The 19,881-nt window shown below is 36.5% G+C and overlaps 1 protein-coding gene and 1 long non-coding RNA gene across 2 annotated transcripts; one reads left to right on the top strand and one right to left on the bottom strand.

Moving 5' to 3' along the window:
- Positions 1–12,871: 12,871 nt before the first annotated feature.
- LOC112720200 (uncharacterized) lies at positions 12,872–15,264 on the bottom strand. Its single transcript, XR_003162082.3, has 4 exons — positions 14,916–15,264; positions 14,418–14,567; positions 13,995–14,075; positions 12,872–13,420 (listed from the first exon to the last, which is right to left on the bottom strand). It is a non-coding gene; the product is annotated as an uncharacterized lncRNA (long non-coding RNA).
- Positions 15,265–18,963: 3,699 nt separating this feature from the next.
- On the top strand, positions 18,964–19,515 carry LOC114924647 (uncharacterized). Its single transcript, XM_029289886.1, has one exon. It carries the CDS (start codon positions 18,964–18,966, stop codon positions 19,513–19,515), a length of 552 nt encoding a protein of 183 aa, XP_029145719.1.
- The last annotated feature ends 366 nt before the right edge of the window (positions 19,516–19,881 follow it).

Consider the following 19,881-nt stretch of genomic DNA (forward strand, 5'->3'; position numbering starts at 1 on the left):
TTAGCTGGCTACTATCGAAGGTTCATCAAAGGCTTTTCGCAATTAGCTTTGCCGTTGACAAAGTTAACCCGCAAAGACACTCCGTTTGTTTGGACTCCTGAGTGCGAGGAGAGCTTTCAGACATTGAAGAAAAAGTTGACCACTGCACCTGTGTTAGTGTTACCTGAGCCGAACGAGCCTTTTGAGGTGTACTGTGATGCATCGTTAAAGGGCCTAGGATGCGTGCTGATGCAGCATCATAATGTGGTGGCATATGCCTCACGACAGTTGAGACCTCATGAAGTTAGTTACCCTACGCACGATCTGGAACTCGCTGCGGTCGTGTTTGCCTTGAAGGTGTGGAGGCATTATCTCTATGGGGTTAAGTTCCAAGTCTTCTCCGATCACAAGAGCTTGAAATACCTCTTTGATCAGAAAGAGCTTAATATGAGGCAAAGGAGGTGGATGGAATTGTTGAAAGACTATGACTTTGAGTTAAATTACCATCCTGGAAAGACGAATATAGTGGCGGATGCGTTAAGTCGGAAGTCGTTGTATGCGTCTTGGATGATGCTTCAAGAGGAAAAGTTGCTCAAGGAATTTGAGAGTCTAAAAATTGGTGCTCGAGAAATATCTGGAACCTTGTGTTTGAGCCGATTAGAAATCTCAAGTGACTTTAAGTCCGAACTCCTAAAGGCTCATGAAAACGATGAAGCGTTATGGAAGGTTTTACCGGCTATCGAGCAAGGAAAACAGTGGAGAGTGTCGGAAGAAAAAGATGGGTTATGGAGATTCAAGGGTAGGATCATTGTGCCGGATGTTGGCACTTTGAGGCAAGATATCTTAAAGGAGGCACACAAAAGCGGATTCTCCATTCACCCGGGGAGTACTAAGATGTACCATGATTTAAAGGCGATGTTTTGGTGGCCGGGTATGAAGAATGATGTGGCGGAATATGTTTCAAAGTGCTTAACTTGCCAAAAGGTAAAGATTGAACATCAAAGACCTTCTGGGATGTTGCAACCTTTAGAGGTTCCGCAATGGAAATGGGAAAGTATTGCAATGGACTTTGTGTCGGGATTGCCAAGGACTAGGACTGGTTTTGATGCTATCTGGGTGATTGTGGACCGACTGACGAAGTCAGCTCACTTTTTGCCCATTCGGATGACTTACACCCTTGAGGAGCTAGCTCGGTTATACATAAAGGAGATTGTGAGACTCCATGGTGTACCTGCTACTATAATCTCTGATAGAGATCCTCGTTTCACTTCGAGATTCTGGGGTGCATTTCAGAAAGCTTTTGGAACCCGATTAAACTTGAGTACAGCTTACCATCCTCAAACAGATGGTCAATCTGAGAGGACGATCCAAACACTAGAGGATATGTTGAGAGCTTGTGTTTCGGACCAACCGGCGAGTTGGGATCGGTATATGCCGTTAGTAGAGTTTGCATACAATAATAGTTACCATGCGAGCATCGGAATGGCTCCGTATGAGGCATTGTATGGGAGGAAATGTCAATCTCCGCTATGTTGGTATGAAGCTGGAGAGAAAGGCTTGTTGGGGCCGGAAATGATAGCTGAGACCACTGAACAAGTCAAGAAAATCCGAGACAGGATGCTTACGGCGCAGAGTCGCCAAAAGAGTTACGCCGATCAGAGGCGGAAGCCCTTGGAATTTGAGAGAGGAGATCATGTTTTCCTGAAGGTTACTCCGACCACAGGAGTAGGTAGAGCGATTAAAGCAAAGAAGTTGAATCCTCGATACATTGGTCCATTTCAGATCCTGGAGAGGATTGGGCCGGTGGCGTATCGGGTGGCTCTACCACCTCATCTTTCGAACCTGCACGATGTGTTTCATGTGTCGCAGCTTCGGAAGTACACTCCTGATGCTAGCCATGTGTTAGAACCCGAATCGGTTCAGTTAAGGGAAGATTTGACGCTTCCAGTGGCTCCAGTCAGAATTGATGATACTAGTATTAAACGATTGCGTGGAAAAGAGGTTTCATTAGTCAAAGTGGCTTGGAGTCGAGGCGGTGTTGAGGACCACACTTGGGAACTTGAGTCGGAGATGCGTACGGATTATCCGCACTTATTCTCAGGTAATTTGATTTGAATTTTGTGGGCAAAATTCCCAATTAGGTGGGTAGAATGTAAGACCCGGTTAATTAATGGCTAATTAATCCATAAATGAGAATTTATTCTAGAAAGCCAAAAATGTTATTTTTATGGCTAAATGTGATAGAGAAGATTGAGACGAGAATTTCGGTACCAATTTTATAGAATTCGGATCAAGATTGGACCGAACGGGCCAAACCGGTCCAACCGGACCCAAAGTGGGCCCTTGGCCCAACTAAACTAAACCAAAACCCTAGTTTTCAGCACTCTCTCTCCTCACAACACACTAAACACGCTGAAAATGGAGGCTATGGAGGGAAGAACACTCTCTCAAGTTCTCTCCCTTGGTTGATCTTCAAACCACCATAACTTTTGATCTAGAGCTCCGATTGCCGCACCATTTGCGGCCACGCGTTCACCGCGGAGAGCTCTACAAAACCCACACAATCAATCTTGAGGTAAGCCACGTTTTACTGTTCGAAATTCCAGCCCTTGATTTTGAGTTTCATGAGCAAAAATGTTGAGATTTTGGGTTCTTTGATGTTATAGGACCCAACTCTCTTGAAGGAGAAGGTTAATCTTGTCTCCTTGGGTCTTGGGTGTGGTAAGATTCTCAATCCTAGTGTAATTTTTTGTTCTATGAGGTTTGGGTATTGAGATGTTGTGTATGGATATGATGATTGTGGCTTAGGTTGTGTATATGTGAATATTGGAGCTTGATTGGTGATTTTGGAAAGCTTGGAAGGGGTTTTGTGTGATAAAATCTGTTCTTGGAGGTGTTGAGACCTTGAGAGCTTAAGGAGAAGTGGTTTGGAAGTGCTCCGGTTAAGCGTGGGAAATCGGCTAAGGTATGGTTTCGGTTTCCCATATCTAATATGTAATGTGGTAGGAAATACTTAGGCTAGAGGCCCTAAGATAGGCATTGGATTGTTGATGTTGTTGAATGGTTGAGATATATGATGTGTTCATATATGTGATTATGAATATTGATGCCTTGATTGTGTGATATATGAGAAATGCATGTTGTGATATATGCTTGATGAATGATTGAGGTTGAATTGATGGGTGGTACCATGTTGATGGTGAGTATGATGTTGATCATGTATAATGATGGTTGATTGGAAATGGTATTATTGGAAATTGGGATGAGGAAGGATGTATGACATGATATTGTGTTTGTCCTTTAGCCATTTGGTTGAGAAGTGTTAAAATGGTTGGATGTGGTTTTGGGAATTTTGGTAAAGGGTCAATATGTGAGTTGGGGATGGCTTGTTGTTGATTTTGGTACATTTTGAATGATTTCAAAGAGAAGGGTTGAAATTGGCATGTTTTGATTGATTTTGAAAAGAGTTGAAAGTGGCTTGTTTTGAAAATGGCACTTTGTGGTTTTGTATGAAAACATGGTTTTTGGGCATACTTTGACGGACATAACTTGGACTACGAATCTTTGATTTGTGCCAAATCTGTTTAGAAATAAAATTGGATCCGGGATGTCCATGCCGTTCGAAGAACGGGTGAAAAACGATTTAAAATGAGTAAGTTATGTCCGTCGGAAGATTGGGGGTTGAATCTGTGAATTCTGCAGTTTTTAACTTAGAAAATTTTTAGCAGAATGACCCCCCGCACGTAGGCGCACTTGGCGCGTAAGCGCCGTTCTTCCAGGAAGCGCCATCCACGCGTGCGCGTGATGTGCGCGGGCGCGCCGAATGTGCTGCACCCAATGCCCAGCCATTTTCCCGAGAGTTGTGCCAAAGTTGTGCCAGTTTTGTGCTTGGGGCGCAAGAGTACCCACGCGTATACGTGGCTGACGCGTGCGCGTCGTTTGGCTAATTTTCAATCCGCGCGTTCGCGCGTATGACGCTTGCGCGTCGATGAGTTTTAAGGCCATCCACGCATGCGCGTGGAGTGCGCGTACGCGTGGACCTGTTTTCATCCCAAAGTTGATTTTTGAGTTTTAAAAGCCAAATTTCATACTTCTAAGCCTCCGATCTCACCACGTATGTCTTAAATCATTATGATATGCCTAGCATGAGAAAAAGGGCTAGTGAATGTGGTAACTTGCGAGTGAAGTAAGGGGAAAAATGAATGATCATTGAGGATCAAAGATGATTATGTGAGATGCGGAGGATGGCGGTGGAAGTGCTTGTTGTGCCATGGGCCGAAGGGCCGTAATTGTTAATGAATTGGCTGGTTATGGATTTAACCATGAGCCGGATGGCTAGATTATTACCGTGTTACGGCGGAGCCATGATTATGGCTAAGTATAAATGCATATATGCTGTTGAATGAATTGTGAATGTTTGCACTTCCACCATCGGAGATGAGGGTTTCCCTGGGTAGTAGCAGTGGCTAGCCACCACGTGCTCCAGGTTGAGACTCGAAGCTCTGTTAACCCAATGTCGTAAGTGTGGCCGGGCACTGTGAAAGGCCCGGATGAGCTCGCCCCCGTAAATATTCACCAGTGAGGGTGATGGATATGGATCATGATTATGATCATGTTTATGACGAGTATAACTCGAGTTGGAGATGCGCGACAGAGGGTCAGTCCAATGGTTAGCTACCAGGACTTGTCGGGTTGGCTCTATAACCGACAGATGATATCATCAGCCACTAGGGACAGGCATGCATCATAAGCATACTACATGAATTGTTTGAGATTGCCTATTTGACTGCATATTACTTGCTATTTGTCTAAATGTCTTAATTGTTCTTATTTGTAAATCTCTTGTCTGATATAACTGTGTTTGCTATATTATACTCCTGCTGGTGGTTGGGAGGTCTGAAGGAATTGGAAAGGGAAGTATTAGTTAGACTGAAGAATCTTTAGTCAGTTGCCACTTACGGTTTAGCTTGTTTATAAGCTTTGATATTATCTGGAGGAAGTTCTAGGATTGCCTTCGGCTTTCCTCTATTATTATGTATTATATATGTGAAAGCTGTTACCGTGCTGGGGACCTCTGGTTCTCACCCATGCGGATTTTGTGGTTTTCAGATGCAGGACGCGAGGCTTCTCGTTGAGGCATGCTGGAGACTTCTGGATTAGCGAAGATCCTTTGTTCTCGGGACTCTGTTTTGGGATATATATTTTGTTTAGATACTTTTATCTCCACTAAATAATACAAACTGTGATGACTCCTTCTAGAGGGGGATTTTGGAGATTAGATTTCTGTATTTGTGTCCCTTTGGGTTTCCTTTGGGGTTTCCCTTATTTTATTATATGTATATATTGCTATGCTCGAACCGGTTATCTTCGCCGCCGGATTTTGAGTCTTGATATTCCTGTTTTTGATACTCTTTATATATACGATCTTGCCTTAGCTTATCCTTTGCTCGTTGTGTTAGTGATCGGAGTGTTGCGCTTTCGAGTTGCGGTTTTTGTCTACCCCTTTTTCTACAAGGCTCCTAGTTATAATCAATCATTCATACTACTATACGTACTAAATTTTTGTTTTAGAGGTCGTAATACCTTGCCATCTCTGAATTATGACTTAAGCATAAGTCTCTGTATGGTAGGGTGTTACACCTTTGATGTATCTAAGGATCCTGTTAACAATATTCCAATGCTCTTTACCCAGATCTGTCATAAATCAATTTACCACTGCAACTGCTTGAGCAATATCTGATCTTGTACAGATCATAACATACATAAGGCTTCCCATTGCTGATGTATATGGTACTCGAGATATTTCCATCCTCTCTACTTCACTATTAGGGTACATACTTGATGATAATTTAAAATTCATAGGAAGTGGGGTTGAAATTGGATTATATTCTTGCATTTTGAAGCGTTGCAAGATCTTCTTCAAATAATTCTTTTGCGATAGCCAAATCTTCCTATTCCTTTTGTCTTGGTGATTTGCATCCCTAAAATCTTGTTTGCTAGTCCCAAGTCTTTCATATCAAACTCTCTAACCAACTGTACCTTCAATTCTTGGATTTGATATTTGTTGGGCCCACCATCAATATACCATCCACATATAACAGTAGAATAATGAAATTATTATCACCAGACCTCTTGTAGTAGGTACAATGATCTTAACTAAGTATGTTGTATCCAAGGCTAGTAATGAAAGAATCAAATATCTTGTACCAACACCTTGACACCTACTTTAGACCGTATAGAGATTTAGTTAACTTGCAAATCAAGTTTTTTTTCTTGTTCTTCAAAACCTTCTAGTTGGAGCATATATATCTCTTCTTCAAGTTTTCCATGAAAAAAAGCAGTCTTTATATTTAGTTACTCAAGTGTAAATCAAATGCAGCACACATAGTCAAAACTACTTTAATAGTAGTTAGTCTCACCACTTGAGAAAATATTTCATTGAAGTCAACACATTCTTTCTGAGCATATCATTTGACAATCAATCTTGCACGATATCGTTCCACCTGATCATTACTATATCGCTTGATCTTGTAAACTCATTTGTTACCAATGACTTTCCGACCTACTGGATGTGTAACAAGTTGCCAATATGGTTCTTATGTAATGCCTTAATTTCTTCTTGCATTGCTGTCATCCACATAGATCGACGAACTTCTATGTCATTAGCCTCTGCTTCTTGTTCTTTGTGCTCTAGTTCTATTTCAGAAAGATCACCTTCTCTGCATTTTTAATTTCATCTATTTGAACAGTGGTTATTTCTTTAATAGTGCTATCATTTTCTTGTTCTCTTTAGAATTCATCTTCTACAAATATTACATCTTTGCTGACAACTATCTTGCAAGCAGTGAGATCCCACATGCAATATCCCTTAACTCTGTCAGCATAACCTAAGAATATGTATTTTCTAGACTTTGGGTCCAACTTTATTCTTTTTTGAAAATTGTACATTACATACACAGGACAACCAAATATATGTAAAGAAGGATAATTAGGTGACTTACCTTGTCACATCTCTATTGGTGTCTTCAATTCAATTGCAGTTGATAGTTACTGATTTATCACATAACATGCAATTTTATAGCTTCTTCCAAAAAAGACTTAGCTAAACCTCCAGTTTGCAACATAGCTCGTATCCTTTCTAAGAGAGTCCTATTCATTCAGTCTGCTACACCATTTTGTTGAGGCGTATATGAAACTGCGAATTGCCGTTGAATACCTACTTGCTTGCAAAATGTTAGAAAGTCACCATTAATATATTCTTCTCTATTATCTATCCTTAAATACTTGATCTTCTTTCCAGATTCAAGTTCCAACTTTTCTTTGAACTCTTTAAACATCGCAAACACGTCTGATTTCTTATTAATTGGGTACACTCATAGCCTCCTAGAATAATCATCAATAAATGATACAAGATATTTTTCTCTTCCTAGGGACATCTCTGACAATTTTCACACATCAAAATGAATCAAATCCAATATGTGCCTACTCCAAGCAGTTGATCTACCAAACGTCAATCTATGTTGCTTGCTTGTAACGCAGTACTTACAAAACGGTAAGTTTACCGATTTGAACCCGGAAATGAGATTACGCTCCACAAAGATCTTCATGCCTCGTTCTGACATGTGGCCTAGTTTGCGATGCCATATCATCGTCATTTCTTCTTGACTTGCTGAAGCAACTGATACCTCTACCTCTTGCATAGTATCTCCCATAAGCATGTAAAGATTTGCAGCAATCTTTTCTGCTTTTATTACCACAAGAGCACCTTTAACAACTTTCAAGATTCCACCTTTAATATGGGTCTTGCAACCAAGTTTATCCAGTTGCCAAATCGACAAAAAATTCTTCTTCAAGTCTTTCACATGTCTTACCCCTTGAAGTGAACGAATAGAACCATCATTATTTTGACAGTACCTATTCCAATAATTTCTAAGGCATGATCATTTTCCATAAATACAGATCCTTCAAAGACAGGTTCATATGTACAAAACCAATCACAATGAGGAGTCATGTGCCAGGTTGCTCCTAAATCAACAATCCGAACATTAGTGAGCCGTTTGCTGTCTTTAAAACCAATTGTTGCTTCGACATACAAGATTTCTCCATCATCATAGGTACTCACAATACATCATTGAGAACTTGATCTTTATGGAACCTTTGCTATACTCTTCTTATTCTGACAATCTTTCTTGAAGTGCCTGCTCTTGCCACAATTGTAACATTTAAATTGCTTCTTTCTTTGTGATTTTGGTCTACTTTGGCTCCCACTGGAACCACGCTCCATTGATCTCCCTCTCATCATCAATAACGCCTTTGTTTGCTTTGAGCTCTCTAACCTATCTTCCTTATTCTTGTTGTGAAGAGTACAAAGTCTTCTCTTCAAGAATATCTTGTTGTGAAGTGACTTGACTTCATATAATTTGGTGAGAGCATCCCAAATTTCTTTAGCTGTTATTTTTTCTGCTACACTTGACAAGACTGAAGCATCTAGTGCTAAGTGTAAGTTCGCAATGGCATTGTCATCCATCTCCTTCCATTTTTCATCTATAATCCCAATGGGTCTACTTTCAATTGCTGCCGCGCAATTGTCTTTCTTCGTAATTGCTTTTATTTTCAATTTTCATAAGAAAAAATTACTCTAACGAAATTTCAGAATCTCATACTTTACTACCATTTTTTTATACACGGTAACTCGCAACAGAAGAAAAAATTATTAATAAGCATCCTTTGGCTCTGCTATCACTGTTAGGTACCAGACAAATGTCGCAGCAAAATATAGAGATGAAAAAATTAGAAATTTGTATAGAATAACTTTATTTGAGAATTACAATTTCTCTCTATCACAAAAATATTACAATAACACTCTTTCTTGATAAAAGGAGAATACACCTCTCTCTCTAAATATAGCCGAAAACATCTCAAAGAAAAATCTCTCTATGTAACTCTATGCTGCTATTATTCTTGTTGGATGAATTGATTGAAATGAATTAAGAAAAAATTCAATTTATAGGTGAGTCTTTTCAATATAAAACATCTGTCAATTAAAGATATATAATTCTTTTTCTTTCAACCATTAAAATTCTATAATTCTAAAATAAGATTATTTATTACCTTTCATTTTATTTAGTTATTATTTATTTATTTTCTAAAATTAGTCTTACTAATTTTCACAGAATGTATAAGTACTGAACATATCTTCTATACAGATTGGATATTCCATTGATATAATAATTAATTTGAGTTAATAGTCAAAATTGTCCCTAAAAGATACCCCGATCTCCATTTTGGTCCTCGAAAGACAAAATTAATCGAAATCGTCCCCGAAAGATACACGACTTGGTCACGTTAGTCCTTCCGTCATTTGGATGATGACGTGTCACGTTAAGTGCCACGTGGCATAATGACGTGGTGTGTTAATGCCACGTGTCACAAGATGATTGGTTGACGTGTCAGATAAGTGACACGTGGCGTGCCACATGTCACTTGACACGTAAAAAAGTTATTTATAATCAAAATAGTCCTTGAAAGTTCTGACGTAAGTCATTTTCATCCCTAAAATTTTAAAAGTTAATCAAATTAGTCCTTATATATATATTTTTTATTTTTTCTTGATAATATTAAATTTAAAATATTTTTTGATACTACTAATTTTAATAGAAATGTAATTGACAAACAAAAAATTAGTAATTGTATCTTTTCTTCTTAAAAATTTTTTCAACAAAATTATCTCTCTCTTTTAATTCTTCTCAAAATCTCTCTTATTCTTTTCTATTCTAAAACATTTTTCTTACATTATTACATTTTGCTGGAATATATATATATACTCAAAATTGAAATGTATGTATTTATTAACCTAAACAAAGTTATATGCTCAAAATCAAAATTTATGTATGTTAACCTAAATAAAGTTATACCACTATTTTTTTCTACTACATCTTTTTTTTTTTCCATTACGGTATTACTTACATATAGAATGTAATAGTAGTGATATTAAAAGTCAAAATTCAAGAAGATCCACAAATTTTGCTTCAATTTCAAACTTTACAAAATATTAAAAATTTGTTGCTTAATTATTATTATTATTATTATTATTATTATTATATATGCTAAACGAATTGCTTCTTAAGCGTACTACATGCAAAGATTATAATAAATTTTTGTGCGTTTCATATATTTGAGATAGATTATATAATTTTTCTTTTAATATCACAACCATTACATCCTATATGTAAGTAATACCGTAATTGGAAAAAAAAGATGTAGAAAAAAAATAGTGGTATAACTTTGTTTAGGTTAACATACATAAATTTTGATTTTGAGCATATAGCTTTGTTTAGGTTAATAAATACATACATTTCAATTTTGAGTATATATATATATATATACATATTCCAACAAAAATGTAACAATGTAAGAAAAAAGTTTTAGAATAGAAAAGAATAAGAGAGATTTTGAGAAGAATTAAAGGAGAGAGATAATTTTATTGAAAAAATTTTTAAGAAGAAAAGATACAATTACTAATTTTTTGTTTGTCAATTACATTTCTATTGAAATTAGTAGTATCAAAAAATATTTCAAATTTAATATTATCAAGAAAAAATAAAAAAATTATATAAGGACTAATTTGATTAATTTTTAAAATTTTAGTGATGAAAATGACTTATGTCTTAACTTTCAAGGACTATTTTGATTATAAATAACTTTTTTAAATGTCAAGTAACACGTGGCATGCCAGATGTCACTAATCTGACGTCAACCAATCATCTTGTGACACGTGGCATTATCCCACCATGTCATCATGCCACGTGGTACTTAACGTGACACGTCAACATCCAACTGATGGAAGGACTAACGTGACCAAGTCGTGTATCTTTCAGGAACAATTTCGATTAATTTTGTCTTTTGAGGATCAAAATGAAGATCGGGTTATCTTTTAGGGACGATTTTGACTATTAACTCTAATTAATTTGGTTAAGAAATTGTATCGAGAATTCGAGATAGAATTTGTGTGAGAAATTAACTTTATGATTATAAAACTCAAAAACCAAATTAATTAAAGATTGAAAATCCAAAGACCAAATTAATTATATCTATTTCATTTAGGTGTTTGCTTCGGTACGATGATAAATTTATACGTATCGTACAATAAAAATATGGATAAATTAAAATATGACACGTGGATTATATTTTCTACGTCAGTAATTAATTTTCTTTCTTTAAATTTATATCATATCAATACATTTACTAAACTATCCTTATAGACGGTTAATGTATTGATGCAAAATTGAATCGAGCCATATATTTAGATGATAGAAAACTTTATTTGATGTGATTGGGTAATTGGAGAGGAACTTGTTAGTACCTTTGATGAATAGGTTCTAAAATGTTTGTTTTGTTTCTGGTTGGCAGGTTTGGAAAGCAGGTAGTGAAGATCCCATCATTCATGGTCAGGGTTGATTCCCAGAATTTAGAAAATATGTTGGGATTTCCTGAAACTAACTTAGTTGTATCACCATGTTTATTGTAAACTTGTCAAGTGAATCCAATTCTTTCATGACATGTTTTATTCGTTGTTTTAAGTGAAAATATATTCCTTCTAAAAGATAGACATTGTAGATACAACTTTCTTTTGTTATTTCCTTTGACTTTTTGAGTCAAACGTAAGATACTATCCCATATAAACTTGAGTTTGGATACTATTGAATATGTTTGGATTCAATAACAGATATTTTGCATATCAGCACCAATACATTTGTTACCTCTTCTTCCTTTGGTCCTATGTATGTATTACAAATAAATTTTGGTTATTTAGTAAAAAAGTAACAAGTTTGTTTCATATTTCGATCTACTTTGATATTCTTTTTCCGGTGGTTCTAAATCTTGACAAACATAATTATGTAAATATAGTTTTTTTTTAGGTAAACGCTACCATGCCCTCTCTAAAATAAAGGGTAAATTACCCCCTGTGATATATATAGTGTTTATAATTATAATTAAGTTGAATATTAACTATAATAATTAGGTATATCTTCTCTACTTTTCTTTCTCTCTCGTGATTATTTAAATTTAGTTTAGCACCACAAATTTATGGTGGTGGTGGTGGTTGTCACTGCCGGAGAAATCTCTTTGTGGTAAACTCACAAACCCATCAACAAGATGTATACGTATTCAGCTCGTTACACGTGGCAATATTTGTGCTACCGAGGTACGGAGAATCTCTGCTACATAAACACAACTCCTTCCCAACCTCAGCGTACATCCACTGGGTCTCCTCCACCCTCTTCTGTATGGTGATAACATTCTCGGAGTTCACTATCCGCAAAACTTTTGTCCCATGAAAGTGATTAAATTCTTGTGCATAATTGTCACCTCATCTTGCGAATCCTATTGTTTGCAATTGAATTCGATTTGATCACCACCTTATCGACAACAATGTTTTTAATCTCATGAGAATCCAAATGTGCCATCCCTTGAAACTTGTATTTGATATCATCAACAACAATGTCTTTAACTGTGTTTATGACTTGAAGATCTGAAAAATCTTTTCAAATGTCTTTATGACTTCTATCATCACGGACTATAAGCTCTCCTCTACCTTTAAGTGCATCAATTGCATTCATAAAGATCTCTTCCACTTCATAAAACTCATCTGGTGAATCACTTTCAATATATATATCATAAGGGGTAATTTACCCTTTATTTTAGAGAGGATATGATAGAATTCACTTTTTTTTATTACTCAGTAAGATCAATTGAAAAACCAAAATACTAACTATAACAACCAATATAAGTGATACATCATAGCATTCAACTAAACTAAGCTCTAACCACTCTTATATTCAACTAAATTACTTAATGGAAAAAATAAAATAAATTCTATTAACATGAATCCTTTTTTGTGACAACTTAACATGTATTATACTTTAATAATAATAATAATGTACACTGAATTTCCAAAGAAATTTGTCTTCCTTTAGATAAAAGTTTACGCTAATGTACCTAAAAGAAGAAGAGCAGTTTATGTTTAACATTGAACTTGGTATAGGAAGAGAAGTTCTATACTTCTATAGCTATTGAATAGATTTCCACATACAATATCAAATGTTGAATACTTGTCACACCATGATATTCTAAAAACTAAATATTTCTATGTACACATTTGGGTGTGATGTAAGCCTAAAACCTAGCTAGCATATGTTCAAGGTTTGAAGATTAAGACTTGTTGGGTTCAGTGCGTCGCTTTGGGTACAAAGAACCTATAGCAGGCACTTCAGAATGTGTAGATACGATTGCTGAAAGAGGTTGAAAGTTGGTGTTCCCAACAAACTAATAGAGAGCTCATTTCAAATTGCAAAGGGTGTACTTGAGAGCTTTTGTCCAGTTTTCCTGCTTATTGAAGCTTTGAGTGATGGAATAGTTTTTCACTTTGTCATTATCAATCCTGCAAATCAGCCCAAAAATCTGTCATTTGTTAAATACCACAAACTAACAAGTATACCTAATACTGGAAATAAACAAACAAAACAAAAAATAAATAAGAATGGCATGAATCGTCGAAATATGAATAATTGGATGTATGTCATTAAGCCCTACGTGAAAGAAACAGTGAAGCTTTACTTTACAATGAAGCAACTTTTGACCCATGTGAAAGTTTATTCTATTTTACAGTCAACTTTGGGCTCTCCAGTAAAGAAGAAATTTGTTTGGATAAAATTTAATGCAAGAGCCAACGCCCAAATGTAAAGGTCTTGAAAAGGCAAACCTTCAGAGAAATTTCAAGAACTATTATTAGTAAAAAACTCAGCTCACGAACTATTTATGGATAAGAAAAATTTATCAATTACTAAACATGTGATTTAGAGATCTGATATGAAGGCATGTAAAGAATTGTTCATGAATACCAGTCCACACCAAAGCACAAACATAGTAAAGCTTAGCTCATCCCCATTCTACAGTGCACTGTCTATATTTTTGTATTTAATAAAGAAAGGGAAGAGCAGAGATGGAAATCCAACCTGGATATGCACCAGAAGATATTATGGACACAGAGCAGGCTTAGTTTGGTTCTTTCCTCTTTGCGAAAAAGACTCGAAGAGCTGTAAATCTCATGTATTTGTTCAAAAGCAACATAAATTCCATCAGCTATGACTAATTAAACATGTTCATGGATATCATAAGTTATGCCTTGAGTCACATCAGATTAGCGAAAATGAACCCTTGGGTATTATTCCCTCCATAATTCTTCATCAACATACTTAGCAAAAGACATGAAAAGTAATTCAAAAAGATTTAAATTTGATGACACCAACACCAAATTTCTCTTCATTCGATAATTAAGAGTAATGATGATCTAAATGTGAAACAGTGGAAGGTAAATTTTTAGGCATTTGAACTCACTACAATTAATATGTATCAGTATTATATGCGATAGTACTTACTTGTATGGAAGTTTGAAACATTTCTCAGGTGGGATATTATCTTTTTGATCTTTGGACTTGGCAAATTTTGCAAAATCCTTGAGGCATGCCAAAAACAATGTCATTTTTTTTGTCTAGCGTGTACTCCAGAACAAGTTCACTGGACCGAACCTGCAAAATCAAGGATATATTGCAATTGAGGATCCAAAGCAGTTGGTTTATATAGATATAATATAACACAATAAAATCAACTAACAAATTAAAGCCTTGGTAATTATTCATGGAAATTAAAGATCAATAATTCTTAGCTACAATATATTCCACCAAGTCAATCACTACAAGTCTACAAGCTAAGTCAATAACAGTTTTTCATTGGTGCTCTGTACATTGCAAAAATATAGAAAGTTAATATTGAATCACCAAATAAAACACTGAATTATTTGAATCACCAAATAAAATACTGAATTATTTACTTCAATTTAAATGCCATGAAATGAACTAGGTATATTTGTTACACACCTTTGGAAACTACCATGTTACACAGAGAGTGGCAACTGCAGGGAGGAATGGAGGAAGGCACGACGCTGGAGAGCGATACGGGGTTGCTGCTACGTGGAGGACGATACGATGGCTGCACTGCACGGAGGGCGACATAAGGCTGTTGATGCGTGGAGAACGACAAGGCGGTTGCTGGTGCGTGCTGCTATTGCGTGAAGTGTGAAGAACGACGGAGAAAGAGCACGACTGCGAGGAAGGGAGAGGGTGAGGTGCTGCTGTCCGGGGAGGAGATTAGGGGAGAGGTTGTACTTTATTGGTAGATTGGTATTCAATTATGAAGAATTATGAATAGGATACCAGATATTAGATTAGGGTTCATGAAAAACTATTTTAGTATATGAATAATTAAATATATTTTAGTTTTAATTTTTAAATTGGTTTAAATTTAAAAATATAGAACTAAAGTTAATTGAATTTTGAATAAATTAAAAGGATTAAAGTAAATTTTGTCCAATATAAAAAAAGGATATTTAAGTTTTTTTTTAATAGTAAATAAAACATATTTTTTTATTTTTATTAAAGTATGAGGATAGTTTAATAAATGTATTGATATGATATATATTTAAAGAAAGAAAAATTAATTACTGACGTGGAAAATATAATCCACGTGTCGTGTTTTAATTTGTCCATATTTTTATTATATCGATATCTATAAATTTATCATCGTACCAAAACAAACACCTTTTATTTATTGTTATACGATCTCGTTACATTACCAACAGTATATCTGCCAACTTCTGCCAACTCTTATTTATAACTGTGTTTTATAAAAGTGTCTTCGTGGATGTGTCTAATAAAAATGTCTTTTTTTTGTTGTGTTTAATAGAAGAGTCTTTATAGATATATTTTCTGGATGTGTCTCTTTATATATGTATTTAAAATATAATAATTAATTATTGTTGGCAATAAGTTGGCAGATAATATATTAGTACCCTATACTTTTCTAATGTTATAATGTATGGTAATACTTAAGAATTAAGATATTGAATGCTAATAACCGTTGTTATCATCACTATGAGGTATTTTGAATGCTAATAACCATGGAAAATTTTGCTTTCTTGACTAGATAGACAGACCACAATCGAAAGAAGGTATGGATATATGATTATGCTTGCAATTTTGCATACACCAATGGTGAAAGATTGATCAAAACGGTAAATTTGTAATAACCTCTCTATGTGATCTATGATGTGTGTAATATTTGTATTAGTTTTTGCTACAGCTTATGAGAGATTGATTAGCAAAAATATCTTACACGCACTATGTTAAACTTGATATATGATGTATTAAAATAATCTAATAGGGCTCATCTAAGAGTATATCTTTATATATATATAGTATAAATCTAATAAAATTATGGGTTAAGTATGATTTTGATCTTTAATATAGAGGTCAAAAATTTATTTTATTTTTGGCCTTTTTTCGCTACAAAATGGTCCTGAAGGTTCCAGTTTGTTTTAAAATCGTCATTTGTGCCAAAAAATAAATTTTAAAGACAAGTTTGCCCTTGTTGGTTTATTTCCCTTCATGTCATTCCCGTGAAATCATTTCACCTTCCTCAAATAAGTCAGTCTTTGAGAAAACAATCGGTCTCTGAAATGTTTGTATCAAACCCTATGAAAGCGTTCCTATGAGAACGATCTAGGCTAGTGGTTGAAGGCCGTTCATTGTTGGTAGTTCGAGTGAGGTTGTTGAAGACCTTCTTGCATTGGTCACTTGCCTTCGTTGTTGCAGATAGCCCTTTTTGAGGTAAGCTTTTTATCCATGCAATGTTACCTTCGTTTATGCATCTAACTGGTGTAGGGTTTAATCTAGGCTGCGTGAACCTCTGTACAAGGCTAGGTTGTTTTTGTTTTCCTTGTTATTTGGTTTAGTAACGTATTGTGTTGAATAATAGGGTTGTTTGAGTAGAAGATGGTGCTCTTTAACACGAGGGTGCATCATGGGGTGCATTCGGATATGAGAACGGTGTCTTGAAGTATTTGAAGGGTCAAGCAACAGTCATCGAAGACATTGACGGCGATCGGCGGTCTATGTTTGAGGCATACGAGAAGCTGAGGCAGTTTGGATACTTGAAGTCCACCATCGCAGCGTTATGGTACAAAGATCCAAATGCGGATGATTCTGAGAGTAACTTGAAGTTGTTGAAAGGTGACTCGTATGCAATTGAGATGTGCAACATAGCCGAGTTGAGGGGCTTCGTTAACTTATTTGTGGTGCATGAGGTTGGAGATGCCGATGGATTTTCGGAAGTTGGTTATATTGATGTGGGGGGAGATACTGGGAGCTTCGAAAGTGAAGAACCTAATGGTGGTGGTCTTGAGATAGTGGTATTTGAAGGAGACCAAAAGAAGACTGATGTTGTTGGCGATACGGTGGAAACCGAATGTCAAAATAAGGGTGTTGGAGAGGAGTTAGGCTAGGAAGGACAGATTGGAGGCGGTGATCATGAAAGTAGTAGTGAATACAGTGATGACCTAACATACTTTCCATCTAATGACGAGGGAGATAGTGCCAAAGACATCCACTTCACTGACAGTGAGGAGAAGTATGACTATGATAGTGGATTTGGTGAAGAAAATTATGTGCCAAAGGACTCTATTGTGGACAAGGGTAAGAGGGTTGTGACAAGTGATTTGGAGGATGAGGAAGCAGCAAATAGTGATGACTTGGAGAACGATCACATGATTGGAGGACATGACTTGGTGGCTGATGATGCAGAGGAGGATGCTGATTGTGAAGGGCTAAGGTTTCCAGTCCATAAACCTGAAAAAGACATGAGAAACTACAATTGGAAGGTGGGAACACTTTATGAATCTAGGCAACAATTTAAGGACATCGTGGCAGCCTATGCAGTTCAGAAAACTAGGACTATTAAGTTTAAGAAGTGTGACTTGGTAAGGGTCCGGACTGTTTGTCAAAAAGACTGTCCCTTTTGGCTGTATGCACACAGGGTTGGAGAGGAATCAACATGACAGCTAAGAAGCATGAATTTGCAACATACCTGCATGCAGACACACAGGGTTGGAATAATACATTCCAAATGGCTAGGCAACTAGTTTAAGAAGAAAGTGGAATCCAATCCAAGAATCAAGGTAAAAGATCTCGTGGCAAAGGCACACAAAAAGTGGAATCTGACCGTGACTAGGGCAATTGAAACGAAGACCAAGCAAGAGGCATTGAGCCAAATCCAGGGTGCATTTAGGGAGCAATACAAGAGGATTAACTATTACTGTGGTGAGCTACTAAGAACAAATCCAATACCATCAGTGTACCTGAAAGTGATTCGATCCCCATATTTTACTCAGGAGAGACAGAATCCAAATTTAATGAATTACTGTGTCTTTCAAAGATTGTATGTCTACTTTGATGCATGCAAGAAAAGCTTCCAGCACTGCAAACCGTTTATTAGATTAGACAGATGCTTCTTAAAAACTCCTCAAGGAGGACAACTGTTGACTGCAATTGGAAGAGACCCAAATGAGCAGATTCTTCCAATTGCTTATGCAGTTGTGGAAGGCGAGACAAAGGACTCTTGAGTCTGGTTTCTGCGTCATCTTGCCAAGGATTTAGGTCCAGAGAAGATTGGAAAATACACATTTATGTTTGATCAGCAGAAGGTAATGTTACATTTTACACTAAGCTTGTGCTTAAACAAATATAGGTAAGCCTAAATGAAATAATGATTTATGTGCTAATCAAATTCATGCTCACATTCTGGTCATAGGGTTTATTGCCGGCATTTGAAGAGATTATACCAAGGGTGGACAACAGATTCTACGTCAGGCATCTCTATAACAATTTCAGGAAGAAATTTTTGGGTTTAGAGTTGAAGAAAAGAATATGGAGGTGTGCTAAGGTAAGTCATTGGAAGGATTGGGAGAAGGAAATGAAATGTCTGCGAGTTGTCAATGAGGGGGCATTTTGACATCTGAAGGGCATTCCACCCAGGTTTTGGTCCCGTTTCAGGTTTACTTTTCATTCAAAATGTGACACCCTTGTTAATAATATGAGTGAAAGTTTCAATACTGTCATAGTAGAGGAAAGAGAAAAACCTATTATTACCATGTTAGAAGATATTAGGGTGTATCTGATGATTAGATGGGTTGCCAATAGAGATAGGATTCACACTTATCAGGAAAACATTATGCCACTAATTAGGAAGAAATTGAAGAAACGGGCAAGCTTAGCTAGGGACTGGAGGCCATACTGGTTAGCTGATAGTAAATATGAGGTTATGTGTGGATTGGATAAATTTGTTGTGGATCTGGCTGCTGCTGAGTGTTCTTGCAGGAAGTGGCAAATGAGTGGCATTCCATGTCCTCATGCCATCAGCTGCATCAGCTTTAAAGGACTTGATTTGGAGTCCTATGTGGACGATTGCTATAAGAAGGATGCTTACCTGAAGTGCTACCAGGAGGTGATACACCCTGTTAATGGACCGGATCTATGGGAGAGAACTCAGTATGATGATGTCATGCCACCTCCCTATAGGAGGCCAAGCCACAGACATGTGAAGAAGAGAAAACGAGGGCCTGCAGATAAGGAGAACAGAAGCTAGAATCACCTATCACAGAGGGGTCAAATTCAAAGATGCTCCAACTGTGGTGCAGTGGGACACAAAAAGGGGCTGTACAAAGCCTAAAAAGAAGGTATGTAACATTATGTTCTAGGGTTTACTTCATATTATGCTTTCTATTTATTTCACTACTTGGTTATGTATATAACTCTCTGTATAATTGTCATTTCCTTGATAGGCCTAAACCTCAACACAACAAGAAGGGGGAGCTAAAAAAAGAGGGAAGAAGGATACATCCAAGCTGGCCCTTGGTCAAACAGTTCGAATAGGAAGAAAGAGAAATATTTCAGCATCACTACCCAACCTTCCAGCAACTCAGCCCAAGAAACCAGTAGCTAAGCCCAAGAA

The sequence above is a fragment of the Arachis hypogaea genome, chromosome 11 (assembly GCF_003086295.3).
Source record: "Arachis hypogaea cultivar Tifrunner chromosome 11, arahy.Tifrunner.gnm2.J5K5, whole genome shotgun sequence".
NCBI lineage: Eukaryota > Viridiplantae > Streptophyta > Magnoliopsida > Fabales > Fabaceae > Arachis > Arachis hypogaea.